This window comes from Bufo gargarizans, chromosome 6, assembly GCF_014858855.1.
Source record: "Bufo gargarizans isolate SCDJY-AF-19 chromosome 6, ASM1485885v1, whole genome shotgun sequence".
Lineage (NCBI taxonomy): Eukaryota > Metazoa > Chordata > Amphibia > Anura > Bufonidae > Bufo > Bufo gargarizans.
This window is the reverse complement of record NC_058085.1, coordinates 70,265,750-70,279,680: the sequence shown is the minus strand read 5'-3', so window position 1 is coordinate 70,279,680 and position 13,931 is coordinate 70,265,750. Positions and strand designations below refer to the sequence as shown.

At 48.7% G+C, this 13,931-nt stretch overlaps 1 protein-coding gene across 2 annotated transcripts; it reads left to right on the top strand.

The window, feature by feature from the left end:
• Positions 1–246: 246 nt before the first annotated feature.
• On the top strand, positions 247–4,930 carry LOC122940588 (BLCAP apoptosis inducing factor). Of its 2 annotated transcripts, none has more exons than XM_044297225.1 (2): positions 247–356; positions 3,987–4,930. In XM_044297225.1, the coding sequence occupies exon 2, from the start codon at positions 4,014–4,016 to the stop codon at positions 4,275–4,277; it is 264 nt and encodes an 87-aa protein (XP_044153160.1). In that variant the 5' UTR covers positions 247–356; positions 3,987–4,013; the 3' UTR covers positions 4,278–4,930. The 2 variants fall into 2 exon arrangements, with proteins under 2 accessions (XP_044153160.1, XP_044153161.1); XM_044297226.1 differs by lacking the exon at positions 247–356 and adding an exon at positions 1,832–2,113.
• Positions 4,931–13,931: the final 9,001 nt, after the last annotated feature.

Here is a 13,931-nt window from a genome sequence, read left to right as displayed (position 1 = left end):
AATAAACCCTTTCTTGGACAGCTGCCATCACACAAACGTATTTTAGCATTTTGTGTGATGTCACTGTGGCCAGTCAGAATATGATTGAGATTTTTTTTATCTATACAACAGAAATGTAGCAGGCTGAGGACCAGCGCTATACAGTCTGATATTAGAAGAGCGCCTCATTGTGGCCGAATGTGAAAATGTCCATAAACTTCAGTGACTTATTGCAAGTTCTTACGTCTGAGCGCTAGGGGGAGCCGTCGTCCACTGTAAGCGGCGGCGTGCGCTGTGACGTCCTCACGCAGGAAGACGCATGACGTGGACTCGGAGCGTTCCATTAGCTGCGAGTGGGAGCCGCGGCCTGGAGCAGAGTGAGTGCTGCCGCGGTATTTATAGGGTTAATGTGGGGCTATCGTGGGAACGCCGATAGTAGGGTGCGGGACACTTGGCAGGATCTGAGGCGGGGGGTCGCGGCACACCGGACGGAGGAGCCGGCGCAAGAGAAAGCGGATAATGGAGGAAGTTGTACTCGGGGGTGAAATTGGACACCAGCAGTCTTCGGTTTAGTGTTAGGGTTAAAGCAGCGAGTCAGCGAGAGCTGGGGCTGGTAGTAGTAGTAGCCTGGAGTCATGGGCAGCAGAGGCTGAGTGCGCGGGTCAGTAGGAGTGACAGGAGGAGCTGCTGACTTTACTATTGGAGGGGCAGAAGTTGTGACTGCTGTAGGGGGAGGGGGAAATCATGTTTTAGGGACAGGGCTGATGAGGGGGCGGTTGTCAGAAATTGTTAGAGAGGAACTATAGTTTCAAGAAGGGACTGGAAGTTGGTAAAGAACATGTCCCATTATGGGTCTGTGCTGTGGGCGCAGTCCTTCCTATGAGGGGTCTGTGCTGTGGGCGCAGTCCTTCCTATGAGGGGTCTGTGCTGTGGGCGCCGTCCTTCCTATGAGGGGTCTGTGCTGTGGGCGCAGTCCTTCCTATGAGGGGCCTGTGCTGTGGGCGCAGTCCTTCCTATGAGGGGCCTGTGCTGTGGGCGCAGTCCTTCCTATGAGGGGTCTGTGCTGTGGGCGCAGTCCTTCCTATGAGGGGTCTGTGCTGTGGGCGCAGTCCTTCCTATGAGGGGCCTGTGCTGTGGGCGCAGTCCTTCCTATGAGGGGCCTGTGCTGTGGGCGCAGTCCTTCCTATGAGGGGCCTGTGCTGTGGGCGCAGTCCTTCCTATGAGGGGCCTGTGCTGTGGGCGCAGTCCTTCCTATGAGGGGTCTGTGCTGTGGGCGCAGTCCTTCCTATGAGGGGTCTGTGCTGTGGGCGCAGTCCTTCCTATGAGGGGCCTGTGCTGTGGGCGCAGTCCTTCCTATGAGGGGCCTGTGCTGTGGGCGCAGTCCTTCCTATGAGGGGCCTGTGCTGTGGGCGCAGTCCTTCCTATGAGGGGCCTGTGCTGTGGGCGCAGTCCTTCCTATGAGGGGCCTGTGCTGTGGGCGCAGTCCTTCCTATGAGGGGCCTGTGCTGTGGGCGCAGTCCTTCCTATGAGGGGCCTGTGCTGTGGGCGCAGTCCTTCCTATGAGGGGCCTGTGCTGTGGGCGCAGTCCTTCCTATGAGGGGCCTGTGCTGTGGGCGCAGTCCTTCCTATGAGGGGCCTGTGCTGTGGGCGCAGTCCTTCCTATGAGGGGCCTGTGCTGTGGGCGCAGTCCTTCCTATGAGGGGCCTGTGCTGTGGACGGGGTCTGTATTGTGGGTGAGGTCCATCCTATGAGGGGTCTGTACTGTCAGCATAATTCAACCTTACTGCATTGTGCAAGTCTGATGATGATGTAAGTGCATTTTGACTCCTCTGATCTGTGACCCGCACCCTGTGCTTATATCCCAGCACGAGACTCACGGGGAGTGTCTGTAGTATCAGATCTCTGCCTCTCCTTCCAGTCCCAGATTGAACGTCACTGATCCAAGCCTGCTTGAAGAAAAACTATGTCCGAAGACGCAGTATCTCTGCTGACATCAGATGTACAGTACAGAGACCAGGGGAATCAGCAGAACACCGGCCTGAGGGGCAGTGTGACTGATGTGTGGACAGGGCAGATCCTTACAAGCCTAGCCATGCCTCAGATGTAGACATGGCAATGGGCCGACCTATAAAGGGTCTGTATTGTGAGCGCCGTCCGTCCTGTAAAGGGTCTGTACTGTGTGAGCGCGGCCTTTCCTGTAAAGGGGCTGTACTGTGTGAGCGCGGCCTTTCCTGTAAAGGGGCTGTACTATGTGAGCGCGGCCTTTCCTGTAAAGGGGCTGTACTGTGTGAGCGCGGCCTCTCCTCTAAAGGGGCTGTACTGTGTGAGCGTGGCTTTTCCTCTAAAGGGGCTGTACTGTGTGAGCGCGGCCTTTCCTCTAAAGGGGCTGTACTGTGTGAGCGCGGCCTTTCCTGTAAAGGGGCTGTACTGTGTGAGCGCGGCCTTTCCTCTAAAGGGGCTGTACTGTGTGAGCGCGGCCTTTCCTCTAAAGGGGCTGTACTGTGTGAGCGCGGCCTTTCCTCTAAAGGGGCTGTACTGTGTGAGCGCGGCCTTTCCTCTAAAGGGGCTGTACTGTGTGAGCGCGCCCTTTCCTCTAAAGGGGCTGTACTGTGTGAGCGCGCCCTTTCCTCTAAAGGGGCTGTATTGTAAGCGCCCTTTCCTCTAAAGGGGCTGTATTGTGAGCGCGCCCTTTCCTCTAAAGGCGCTGAATAGTGAGCGCGCCCTTTCCTCTAAAGGGGCTGTATTGTGAGCGCGCCCTTTCCTCTAAAGGGGCTGTATTGTGAGCGCGCCCTTTCCTCTAAAGGGGCTGTATTGTGAGCGCGCCCTTTCCTCTAAAGGGGCTGTATTGTGAGCGCGCCCTTCCCTCTAAAGGGGCTGTATTGTGAGCGCGCCCTTCCCTCTAAAGGGGCTGTACTGTGTGAGCGCGCCCTTTCCTCTAAAGGGGCTGTACTGTGTGAGCGCGCCCTTTCCTCTAAAGGGGCTGTACTGTGTGAGCGTGGCTTTTCCTCTAAAGGGGCTGTACTGTGTGAGCGCGGCCTTTCCTCTAAAGGGGCTGTACTGTGTGAGCGCGGCCTTTCCTCTAAAGGGGCTGTACTGTGTGAGCGCGGCCTTTCCTCTAAAGGGGCTGTACTGTGTGAGCGCGCCCTTTCCTCTAAAGGGGCTGTACTGTGTGAGCGCGGCCTTTCCTCTAAAGGGGCTGTACTGTGTGAGCGTGGCTTTTCCTCTAAAGGGGCTGTACTGTGTGAGCGTGGCTTTTCCTCTAAAGGGGCTGTACTGTGTGAGCGTGGCCTTTCCTCTAAAGGGGCTGTATTGTGAGCGCGCCCTTTCCTCTAAAGGGGCTGTACTGTGTGAGCGCGGCCTTTCCTCTAAAGGGGCTGTACTGTGTGAGCGCGCCCTTTCCTCTAAAGGGGCTGTACTGTGTGAGCGCGCCCTTTCCTCTAAAGGGGCTGTACTGTGTGAGCGCGCCCTTTCCTCTAAAGGGGCTGTACTGTGTGAGCGCGCCCTTTCCTCTAAAGGGGCTGTACTGTGTGAGCGCGCCCTTTCCTCTAAAGGGGCTGTACTGTGTGAGCGCGCCCTTTCCTGTAAAGGGGCTGTACTGTGTGAGCGCGCCCTTTCCTCTAAAGGGGCTGTACTGTGTGAGCGCGCCCTTTCCTCTAAAGGGGCTGTACTGTGTGAGCGCGCCCTTTCCTCTAAAGGGGCTGTACTGTGTGAGCGCGCCCTTTCCTCTAAAGGGGCTGTACTGTGTGAGCGCGCCCTTTCCTCTAAAGGGGCTGTACTGTGTGAGCGCGCCCTTTCCTCTAAAGGGGCTGTACTGTGTGAGCGCGCCCTTTCCTCTAAAGGGGCTGTACTGTGTGAGCGCGCCCTTTCCTCTAAAGGGGCTGTACTGTGTGAGCGCGCCCTTTCCTCTAAAGGGGCTGTACTGTGTGAGCGCGGTTCGTCCTCATTTGTCAGTCTAGAGCCCCCGGTAGCTGCAGACTATGACATGATTTTCTCCTTTGTCTCCGCAGGTCGGGAATCGGACCTCCGCTGCCATCATGTACTGCCTACAATGGCTGCTCCCGGTTCTCCTCATCCCCAAGCCTCTAAATCCAGCCCTTTGGTTCAACCACTCGATGTTCATGGGCTTCTACCTCCTGAGCTTCTTGCTGGAGAGGAAGCCGTGCACCATCTGCGCCTTGGTCTTCCTGGGAGCCCTCATCCTTATCTGCTACAGTTGTTGGGGCAATTGCTTCTTGTATCATTGCAGCGGCAGCCAGCTGCCAGAATTGGCCCATGACCCCGCGGTGGTGGGCACCTAAAGAGGACACAGTTCCTTTGCCAACGGATTGCTGCTTTTTGCCAGTGACATGACACAGCTTGCACCATTGTGTCTTGAGGACTATACTGGGACTACAGGGGCACCAAGATAAATGAAACAGGTTTTTGTGCAATGGATCCCCTTTTCCCCTGTTACCATGCACCTGGAGGTGGGCAAAGATATTTGCATTACCCACCCCTTGGTATTATCCTTCTAGGGGGACTTTTAATTACAAGTATTTTGGGGGCTCTGCTAGCTGTTGGTCATGTTTACTTCTCTTCTGTCCGTTTTTCTGACAGTCGTTTTCTGATACTGCCCTTCAGTACAGTGTGAGTGCCCTGCTCATGCCATCTAATAAGATGAGTGTACATGTTCAGGTGGCATTTTGTGGGCTCAGGCATCGGTGATGTTGCACATTTTGTAGTGAATTGATAGATTTGCACTTGTGATATCTGTTCAGTCCACAGATCACTGCCTCCTGTAAGCAGGAGACATGTACACGTGAAGTTGCTCCTGTACCCCCAGAGACGGTGTGTATGGTTTCAGGGCAAGGCTGCCCGCTATTTGCGGTAGTCCTGCGGATGTGTATGGACCATGAGATTTTATCCTTGTGTGTTGGAGCAAAACGAACCTTAATAAAGCTTTATAAATCATTCTAGTGACACATGTACGTCAGTCGATTCTAGCTCTGATGCTGTTCTTGAGGAGGACATACCTGAGGGGATAAGTCCTACTTATTCATATCTGTGGTTCTCCCCATCGAACACAACTTCTGACATGTCAAAGTCGCTAAATAACCTCTGCTATTTTAGACGTAAAAATAGTCCCCTTTTCCATTGGTCATGCGACAATATTAACTTCCTCAGCCAATCCTGAAAAGTTTGACATTTGGGCGGGGGCAGGGCCAGGACTCCTGCCCCAGCAAATTACTAACATGTATGCCCGGAAACAAGCGTACATGTTGGCTAATAACTACTCCAGCCTGCCAGAGAATTAGCCAAATTTATTACGAGGCGCTACGGGCGGACTGACGATAGACCCTACAGGGAAATTTCCTGGTGGGCCGTCTGTGCCCTCATGGCCGACAGCTGTGTACATAACGATCTGATACTCTAAGCATTAATTAGCGTAGGAGCCATCAGATACTTATGCATCGGCCAACAGCCGCAGGTGGCCTCCCGAATTCAACTGTATAGCCGTCCTCAAGACAGTCATACAGTTGAATGCTGTCGTGAGGGTGACAGGATTTTGTGCTGCACTGTGGTATTTAGTTCTGCAGGGGTGGTATTTGGTTCTGCACTGTGATATTGCTGGCCCTGTCTACTTGTGTTGACCCACCTTCTGCCAATTTGGACATGCCTATAACATGGGGTCACTTTTTAGTGTGTGTTTTTTTTTTTTCCCCCCCAGAGCCACTAAGTTCCCAGTCCATCCCTGCGAGGTGCACAGCTCATCTTAAATTTGGCATTTCTCCTTGCGCGGCTACAGTATTAGCCTGTCTTTGTAAATGTGCCCTAAAAACCTTTTACGGGCTCATGCACACGACTGTATGTATTTTGTGGTCCGCAAAACATGGATCCACAAAAAAATACTGACGTCCGTGTGCTTTCTATATTTTGCGGAATAGAACAGTCCTATCCTCGTCTGTAATGCAGACAATAATAGGACATGTTTTTATTTTTAATTTTTTGCAGACCTATTAAAATGAATGGTTCGGCAAAAAAAGGAACTGACACAGAAACAAAATCCGTTTGCGTGCATGAGCCCTAACCTACATCCACATGGGACGTAAAAAGCAACAGAAAAATCAGCTTCGGTTTGAGTTAAATGTAGTGTTGAGCGAACTTGTGTTTTAAATTCGGTGTCTAAAGTTCAGGTTCGGGTTATCGAAGAATCCCGTTATGGATTCCGCTACCACGGACGATAACGGGATACTTCGATAACCCGAACTTTAGACGCCGAACTTAAAACACAAGTTCGCTCAACACTTGGTACACCTTATGCATTGCCGAGGGTGGATAATCTGCACCGCGTGGGTTTCACAGTGCGGAGTGTAATGAGATTTTCTGCCCCATGTACAGGTACAGGTACCTTAAAGGGCTGGGTAATTGGTTATCTCATGCTATCCTTTATCCACAGAGTACGGGATAACTATGGCACTGCTAGAGAGAGCCTAGTACAAGCACTATTTCCAGCAATCCCATAGAAATGAATAGAGCAACAGTATGAATCCTCAACCTGCCGGTCCATTCATTTCGGGGTTCCCCCAGGGTACGGTGTTATCCCGCTATCCTGTGTTTAGAGGATATTGTGGAATACCTCTTTGTCACCTGGGTTTGTCTTGACCATTCCTTTAGTACAGGGATGCTTAACCTGCAGCCCTCCAGCTGTCGTAAAACTACAACTCCCATGATGCCCTTCTGTAGGATGATAGCTGTAGGCTGTCGGTGAATGGGAGTTGTAGTTTTGCAAAAGCTGGAGGTCCGCAGGTTGAACAATGCCTGCTTTAGTATCAACATACATCTGTAATGTGTTGCATTCACATGCTGTACCAATGCATGTCCTCCTGTGCGGGCGTTCTGTCGCGTACAGAGCCGGTGATTGCTCCATGTACATGCTGTATCCGCAATGCAGCCCGTGAAAAACAGTATTGAAGATATATAGTATTTGATGAAGAAAACTGCTGCATGGGAATTCCCAACAGGCTGCTGTTAAAAGACTTGTTATGGGTGTCTAATACAATGGGGCAGATATACTAATCCAGAATTTTGGTACGTCTTGGGATTTTGAAAATAAAATTACCTATTATTTGAATTGTATTGTTTTAGAATTTTTTATTTTTTCCCCCCCCCCCACTATTCCATGTCAAAATAAAATCCAGACTCTTCCCACTCTTCCCCCCCTTCACCTGTTTTCTGCTGCTGAATCAGTGGCAGATTTTGCCCACAAGGGCATAGCCTAAAGCCAGACACAGAGGAGCGAGTTCACTGCGAGAAACCCTATGCGTGCAGCAGTGAGTTCTGACCTTTGCTCCTATGACAGGATTGCACAGCATTATAAAAACTTATAATGCTGTTGGTGTAATTCAGTCGATTCTCAGGGCTCCTGCAGAGGTCAGAACGGGAAATCACACCGCTACACACAGCGAGTTTCTCACATTGAACCCGCTTGTCTGTGGCCTAAGGGTGTGACCATATGGCATGTTTGGGACACATTCGTACAAGCTGCGCGGGTGGTGTCATATTAACAGATTTCTAGTGTTCAGCGAACTTGTGTTTTAAGTTCAGCGTTAGGTTATCGAAGAATCCCGTTATGGATTCTAAATTCCGTTATGGTCCGTGGTAGCGGAATCCGTAACGGGATTCTTCGTTAACCCGAACTTTAGACGCCGAACTTTAAACACAAGTTTGCTTAACACTAATTACAACCAGATTGCACATTCAGCCTTTATTGCAGGTTACCACACATCCATTAACAATGAACACCAAATAATCAGTTGATGCGTGATCCAGCTGTGACTTGTATGGCTGCAGGGTGGCAACGTCCCAATCGTTGCGGTAAAGGTCTCATTCAGTTGTGGTCCTTTACACACTCAGGAGTTTGCCCTTGGCTAACATTGGGGTATTTTAAAATTAACAGCCTATTTTTCGCCCTATAACACACACTTAGACATAAGACGCACCTAGGTTTTAGAGGACCTCAGATCAGACAAAAATAAATAAATTACTTCCCTCTATTGGAGATCCTGCAGCGATGCAATGTGACCTGATTTTGCACAGCGCCAGCGTCCTGATGCTGTATACAGTCAGGACACAGTGCCAGCAGAAGACCAGGGAGCGGTGAGTAAAGCCAGCTTTAGCAGCACTACACTCGCCGCTCCCCGGTCCTACTATACTAATGAGCGCTTCCGTAATGAAAGCGCTCATTAGTACTTACTCTATAAGACGCACACACTTTTGGAGGAAAAAAAGCGCGTCTTATTTTTTTTACATGGTATTCATTATTGCCACAGATTGAACCTTGAAAAGCCGCTGCTTAGCGCCACTGAATTACAATAGGTCCAGTCTGAGTTTTCTTAAAAATCCACAGCACTTTTGCCTCGGTAAATCCATACAGTGTGAATGTTAGAAAATTTTTCTGGGACAAATCCTTTATGTTTCTCAAACCAGCATCTAGATCTGAATACTTGTTTAATTACAATTAAAAAATTTCTACAGCCCCTGAAGTATTCAATAAAATTCATCTGTACAGCGCCAACTGCTGTTTGTTCTTTTCCTTATGGGTCCAGCTACACGGCGACATTTCAATGGTGTCGCAAGGTGACATGTGACAGGCGCAAAAATCCATAACTCACATTTTCCTGTGAATGTCTCATTGCGACACCATTTAAATAACATATCAAATGTGCGATACATGTAACCGTACCCTTTTCTGTTGCAATGTAGCTCTAGCCTAATTCTCCTTCCACCTTGCTGATGTGGTCGCACATGCTCAGTTCCATCAACTGCCACCAGTTAGAAGCTGTGACAGGCCTCGTTCACATGAGCGATATGGATTGTGTCAGGGAGAAACTGATGATTTTGTACGCAAGTTGAATAATTTTTTTTCTGTCTGGATTGCATGGATTTATTTTTTACACGCGTGGAAAAAAAACTGAAGAATAACAATCTACATTTCCGGTAACCATCAGTAAAAAACACATTGCGTCCGGACGCCTTCCGTTTTTCACACAAGCCCCATTCACTTCTATGGAGCCAGAGCTGTGCGAAAAATGTACAATGTAGAACATGCAGCGATTTTTCCTGAACGAAGAGATGATGCGTGAAAAACGTGCACAGACTTATCGAGATGCATGGTCAGGATTGAGTCCGGATGCTGTGTTCACATCACGTATTGCATCTGGATGGAAAGCTGATTCATGTGAAAGAGCCTGAGGCGTGTATTCATGTCTGGTCCTCCCATGCAAAACAGTACAAAAATGCTGACGTAAAAATATATTTTTAAAAAAACTGCGCCCATATTTTCCCCGTGGCTTCAGTTGTGGCGGTGGATGTTTTTTTTCCAGGACTTTGGACAGGCGCACACTGCTCCCCCGGCCCTTTCAGTTGGGTCTCTAACAGCAGACACTCGTGATATTCACTATGTGACCACACAAAGCGGAGTGTCCCTTTAGCTGCTGCTGCTACTTGGCAGGTATTTGATAAGCTCGGCCTCCGCTTTCATTTAGTGGGATCTTATCTGAAGGTAAAGTCCATGAGGACAATCACCTTGTGTCAGAACTGCATGGAGTTTACAAGCCGCTCCCATCCTCTGACTCAGATGTGTAGAAAGGTAGTCACACCGCAGGGAGTCTGTCACCAGTTTTTAACCCTTTGCATCAAAGTGTAGCTCTTCTATTGTAATTTTCAAATATATCTTGTACAGTATCTCACATAAGTCAGTCCACCCCTCACATTTTTGTATATATAATAAAATATCTTTTTATGGGACAATGCTGAAGATCTGACACATTGATACCATGTAAAGTAGTCAGTGTACTGTATAACAGTGTAAATTTGGTGTGCTCTCAAAATAACTCAACACAAAGCCAGTAATGTCTAAACCACTGGCAAGTGAAAATGGCCAAATTGTGCCCAAAGTGTCAATATTTTGTGTGGTCACCATTATTTTCCAGCATTGCCTTAACTCTCTTGGGCATGGAGTTCACTAGAGCTCCACAGGTTGCCACTGGAATCCTCTTCCATGATGACATCATAGAGCTGGTGGATGTTAGAGGCCTTGCGCTCCTCCACCTTCCTTTTGAGGATGCTCAATAGCGTTTAGGTCTGGAGAAATGCTTGGCCAGTCCAGCACCTTTACCCTCAGTTTCTTTAGCAAGGCAGTGGTCATCTTGGAGGTGTGTTTGGGGTCATTATCGTGTTGGGATGCTGCCCTGCGGCCCCTATTTCTGAAGGGAGGGGGTCATGCTCTTCTTCAGTATGTCACAGTACATGTTGGCGTTCATGCTCCCCACAGCACTCGTGAAACCCTAAACCATGACACTCCCATGACCATGCTTTACTGTATGTAAGACACACCTGTCTTTGTACTCCTCACCCGGTTGCCTCCACCCATGCTTGACACCATCTGAACCAAATAAGTTTATCTTGGTCTCCTCGGACCACAGGACATGGTTCCAGTAATCTATCTCCTTAGTTTGCTTGTCTTCAGTATACAGTTTGTTGGCTTTCTTGTGCATCATCTTTAGAAGAGGCTTCCTTCTGGGACGACAGCCATGTAGACCAATCTGATGTAGTGTGTGGTCTGAGCACTGACATGTTGACCCCACCCCTGTAACCTCTGCAGCAATGCTGGCAGCACTCATTTATTTTGAAAAGACAACCTATGGATGTAACACTGAGCACGTGCACTCAACTTCTTTGATCGACCATGCCGAGGCTTGTTCTTAGTGGAACCTGTCTTGTTAAACCGCTATATGGCTTTTCCCACCATGCTGCAGCTCAGTTTCAGGGTGTTGGCAATCTTCTTATAGCCTAGGCCGTGAGTAGGCAACTCCCAGCATGCATACACATAGAAATGAATGGAGCATGCTGGGAATTGTAGTTTCACAACAGCTGGAGTGCCAAAGGTTGCTGAACACTGGCTTAGGCCCTCTTTATGTAGAACAACAATTCTTTTTTTTCAGATCCTCAGAGAGTTCTTTGCCATGTTGAACTTCCAGTGATCCGCAAAACACGGACATGGCAATGTGCATTTTGCAGACCGCACATCGCCAGCACTAATAGAATATGCCTACTCTTGTCCGCAATTGCGGACAAGAATAGGGCATGTTCTATTTTTTGGGGGAACGGAAATGCGGACCCGGAAGTGCAGGTCCGCATTTCCGGAGCTGGGCCGCACATCATGCGGCCCTATAGAACTGAATGGGTCCGCAATTCCTTGCAGAACAAAATTGCGAACGTGTGAATGGGATCTTAGAGCGATAACACCAAATTTACCACACCTGCTTGCCATTTACACCTAAGGCCTTGTAACACTAATGAGTCACATGACACCGGGGAGGGAAAATGGCTAAATGGGCACAATTTGGCCATTTTCATTTAGGGGTGTACTCACTTGTTGCCAGCAGTTTAGACATTACTGGCTGTGTGTTGAGTTATTTTGAGCACACACCAAACTTACACTGTTATACAAGCCGTACACTGACTACTTTACATTGTATCAAAGTGTCAGATCTTCAGTGTTGTCCCATGAAAAGATGGAATAAAATATGTACAAAAATGTGAGATACCATAAATGGGTTTTTTATAATTCTGCTATTCCTAAAGCAGCTCTGCACCTCCTAGCCTTGCCCCCTTAACGTCATCATGTTGTTCCTTCAAATCTCGTGCAGGCGCACATCTCCCATATGTGTCTGCGAACTTCTGTGGACCTCGGCTTGTTCAACTGAGCTGCGCATGCCAGGAAGATGGCCAGTTCCAAGGTCAAGTGAACTGCACAGACTACTGGTGCATGCGCAATTCAGCTGAACAAGGGGTCAAAAGACATAAAGCTATATATGGAAATCCCCATAGGCGAGCACAGCTGCAATGCGGAGGGTTTTAAAAAAAAAAAAAAAAAAAAAAAAACACAACAGTTGCCGCTGGTGGTGACAGACTCCCTTTAAATGGACAGGGTGAAACCCCATGTATGTGTATGGAGCCGGTTTTTGAGTTGCAGAACTCGGAGTAGTGATTCTGGTGTGTGTATATAGGGTCAGTTGCTGGCATCCTCCATTGTATGCATTTTATTGGGAATTACAGTTGGCAACGGATCACGTGCGGCATTTGCTCCCCTGCTAGAAATGCCCAACTGCATTCAGGGTTTTGAGCATATTTTTTTTCCTGCTGTTTAAGACCACATCATTTAGTTACGGTAGTTTGTACATGATGAATCCTACCAGGCCGTATGCCTAGTATACTAGAGGTGATCCTGCTGACAGATTCTCTTTAATGAGCTTTTCCTTTTTAACATTCAGTTTGGCCCAGCACCTTGTACTGTATGGTAAAGTGTATGATGCATTGATGACTTATGAAGTCATCCATCTCATAGTTCCTGAAAACACCATTTGTTACATCATGCTACAATCATGTGTTTAAGGGCTCGTCCAAAAGTGGAATGTAATGTCTATTGGGCCAGGCACAGTGTAGAATAATAATTTTTTTTAAAATATATAAAATACAGTAGATAGTGCTCCTGTCTCTGCTGGACCGGCAGTGAGCTGTCTAGTCACCACTGCGCAGGAACAGCAGGCCACCGCTAAGCCGCAGCAGTCACATGTCATGTAATTATACACTGCCTGGCGCCATGGACTTTACATTCCACTCTCGGCCAAGCCCTTTTAAATGGCATCCCCAGCTATCAGCATCGTTTTTTCTCTCTCCTTTCAATTGGTCCAAGTTTTTGCCAAGAAATAGACAGTGTGTGATAAAAGGCCCAGAACAGTGTATATTTGTGTCTATATGTGATAAATGCAATTTTGTTAAATCCCTTTGAACTGCTCCAGAGAATTCTTATTGCAGGATGTGAGCCAGAGTGCATGGAAAAGGGAGTGTGCGACTTTTCACACTCGGGTCTGGCTTGTACAACTACAAAGAATGGGTAAATGGAAATGTGTCTACCCTATGTGAGCACACCACCCCACCCCCACCCAACCAGTCACAAATTAATATTCTTGGGACCTTCTCCCTTATTAATCTGCTGCCCAGTCATGGATCCGAGTAATGATCCAGAAGGGCTGGCCTGAAACCACGGGCCAAAAGTGTAAAACACAAGGTTGACCATATGAGCACACATGCAGGGGTCAGCCAAGATCCGAGTGTGTGCCCTTAATTTCCTTCTACCCCCAAGGCATCAGAATGACTAACGTATTTCCTTTTGTTTATGTCTCTTTTTGTAGGCACTAAAACCTTTTGGATTAAAGTGTTTGCCTAAGGGCCCATGCACACGAACGTGTGCCAGCCGGGCCCATGCTGCAGACCGCAAATTGCCTTGGGGCCGCCGCAGGACCCATTCACTTGCCTGCACAACTTTTTTGCAGTGCGGAGGCACAGACTCTGTAGTGCTTCCATGGGGTTCTGTGCCTCTGTTCCTTTTAGATTGCAGACCCATTCAAGTGAACGGGTCCACATCTGTCACGCAGTGCACAAACATGTGCATGAGCCCTTAACGTTGGTGCCAGTCTGCCCTACGGATCCATTGCCTTGTAAAGCTTGTCGTGCCGTCTGACTGCTAGAGAGCAGGGAGTGCGTGTGTGTCGGGGTACCTATTGGCCTAGAATGTAGTAGGCACTGGCAGCGTGTATCTGGGGTGCATGGACTGGGGGTGTTATTTAGGTACAATTTGCAGCCTCCGGGCTGTTGAGTTTTTGTGGTCCGCAAACTGCTGAACTGCAAAATACGGATACTGGCCTTGTGCAGTCCGCATTTTGCAGAATGGAAAGTCCAGACCATAATAGAACAGTCCTATCCTTGTCCGTTCTATCTTTTTGAGTCCTGTCCGCATCTTTTGCAGCCCAACCGAACTGAACGAGTCCGCCTCTGACCCCCAGAAAATGCAGATCGGATGCGGGCAAAAAAATAAATAAAAATACATTCATGTACATGACTACTCAGTG

Bases quoted from the DNA above. Each gene is read 5' to 3' on its own strand.
- LOC122940588 (XM_044297225.1), top strand. From the start codon at position 4,014: ATGTACTGCCTACAATGGCTGCTCCCGGTTCTCCTCATCCCCAAGCCT.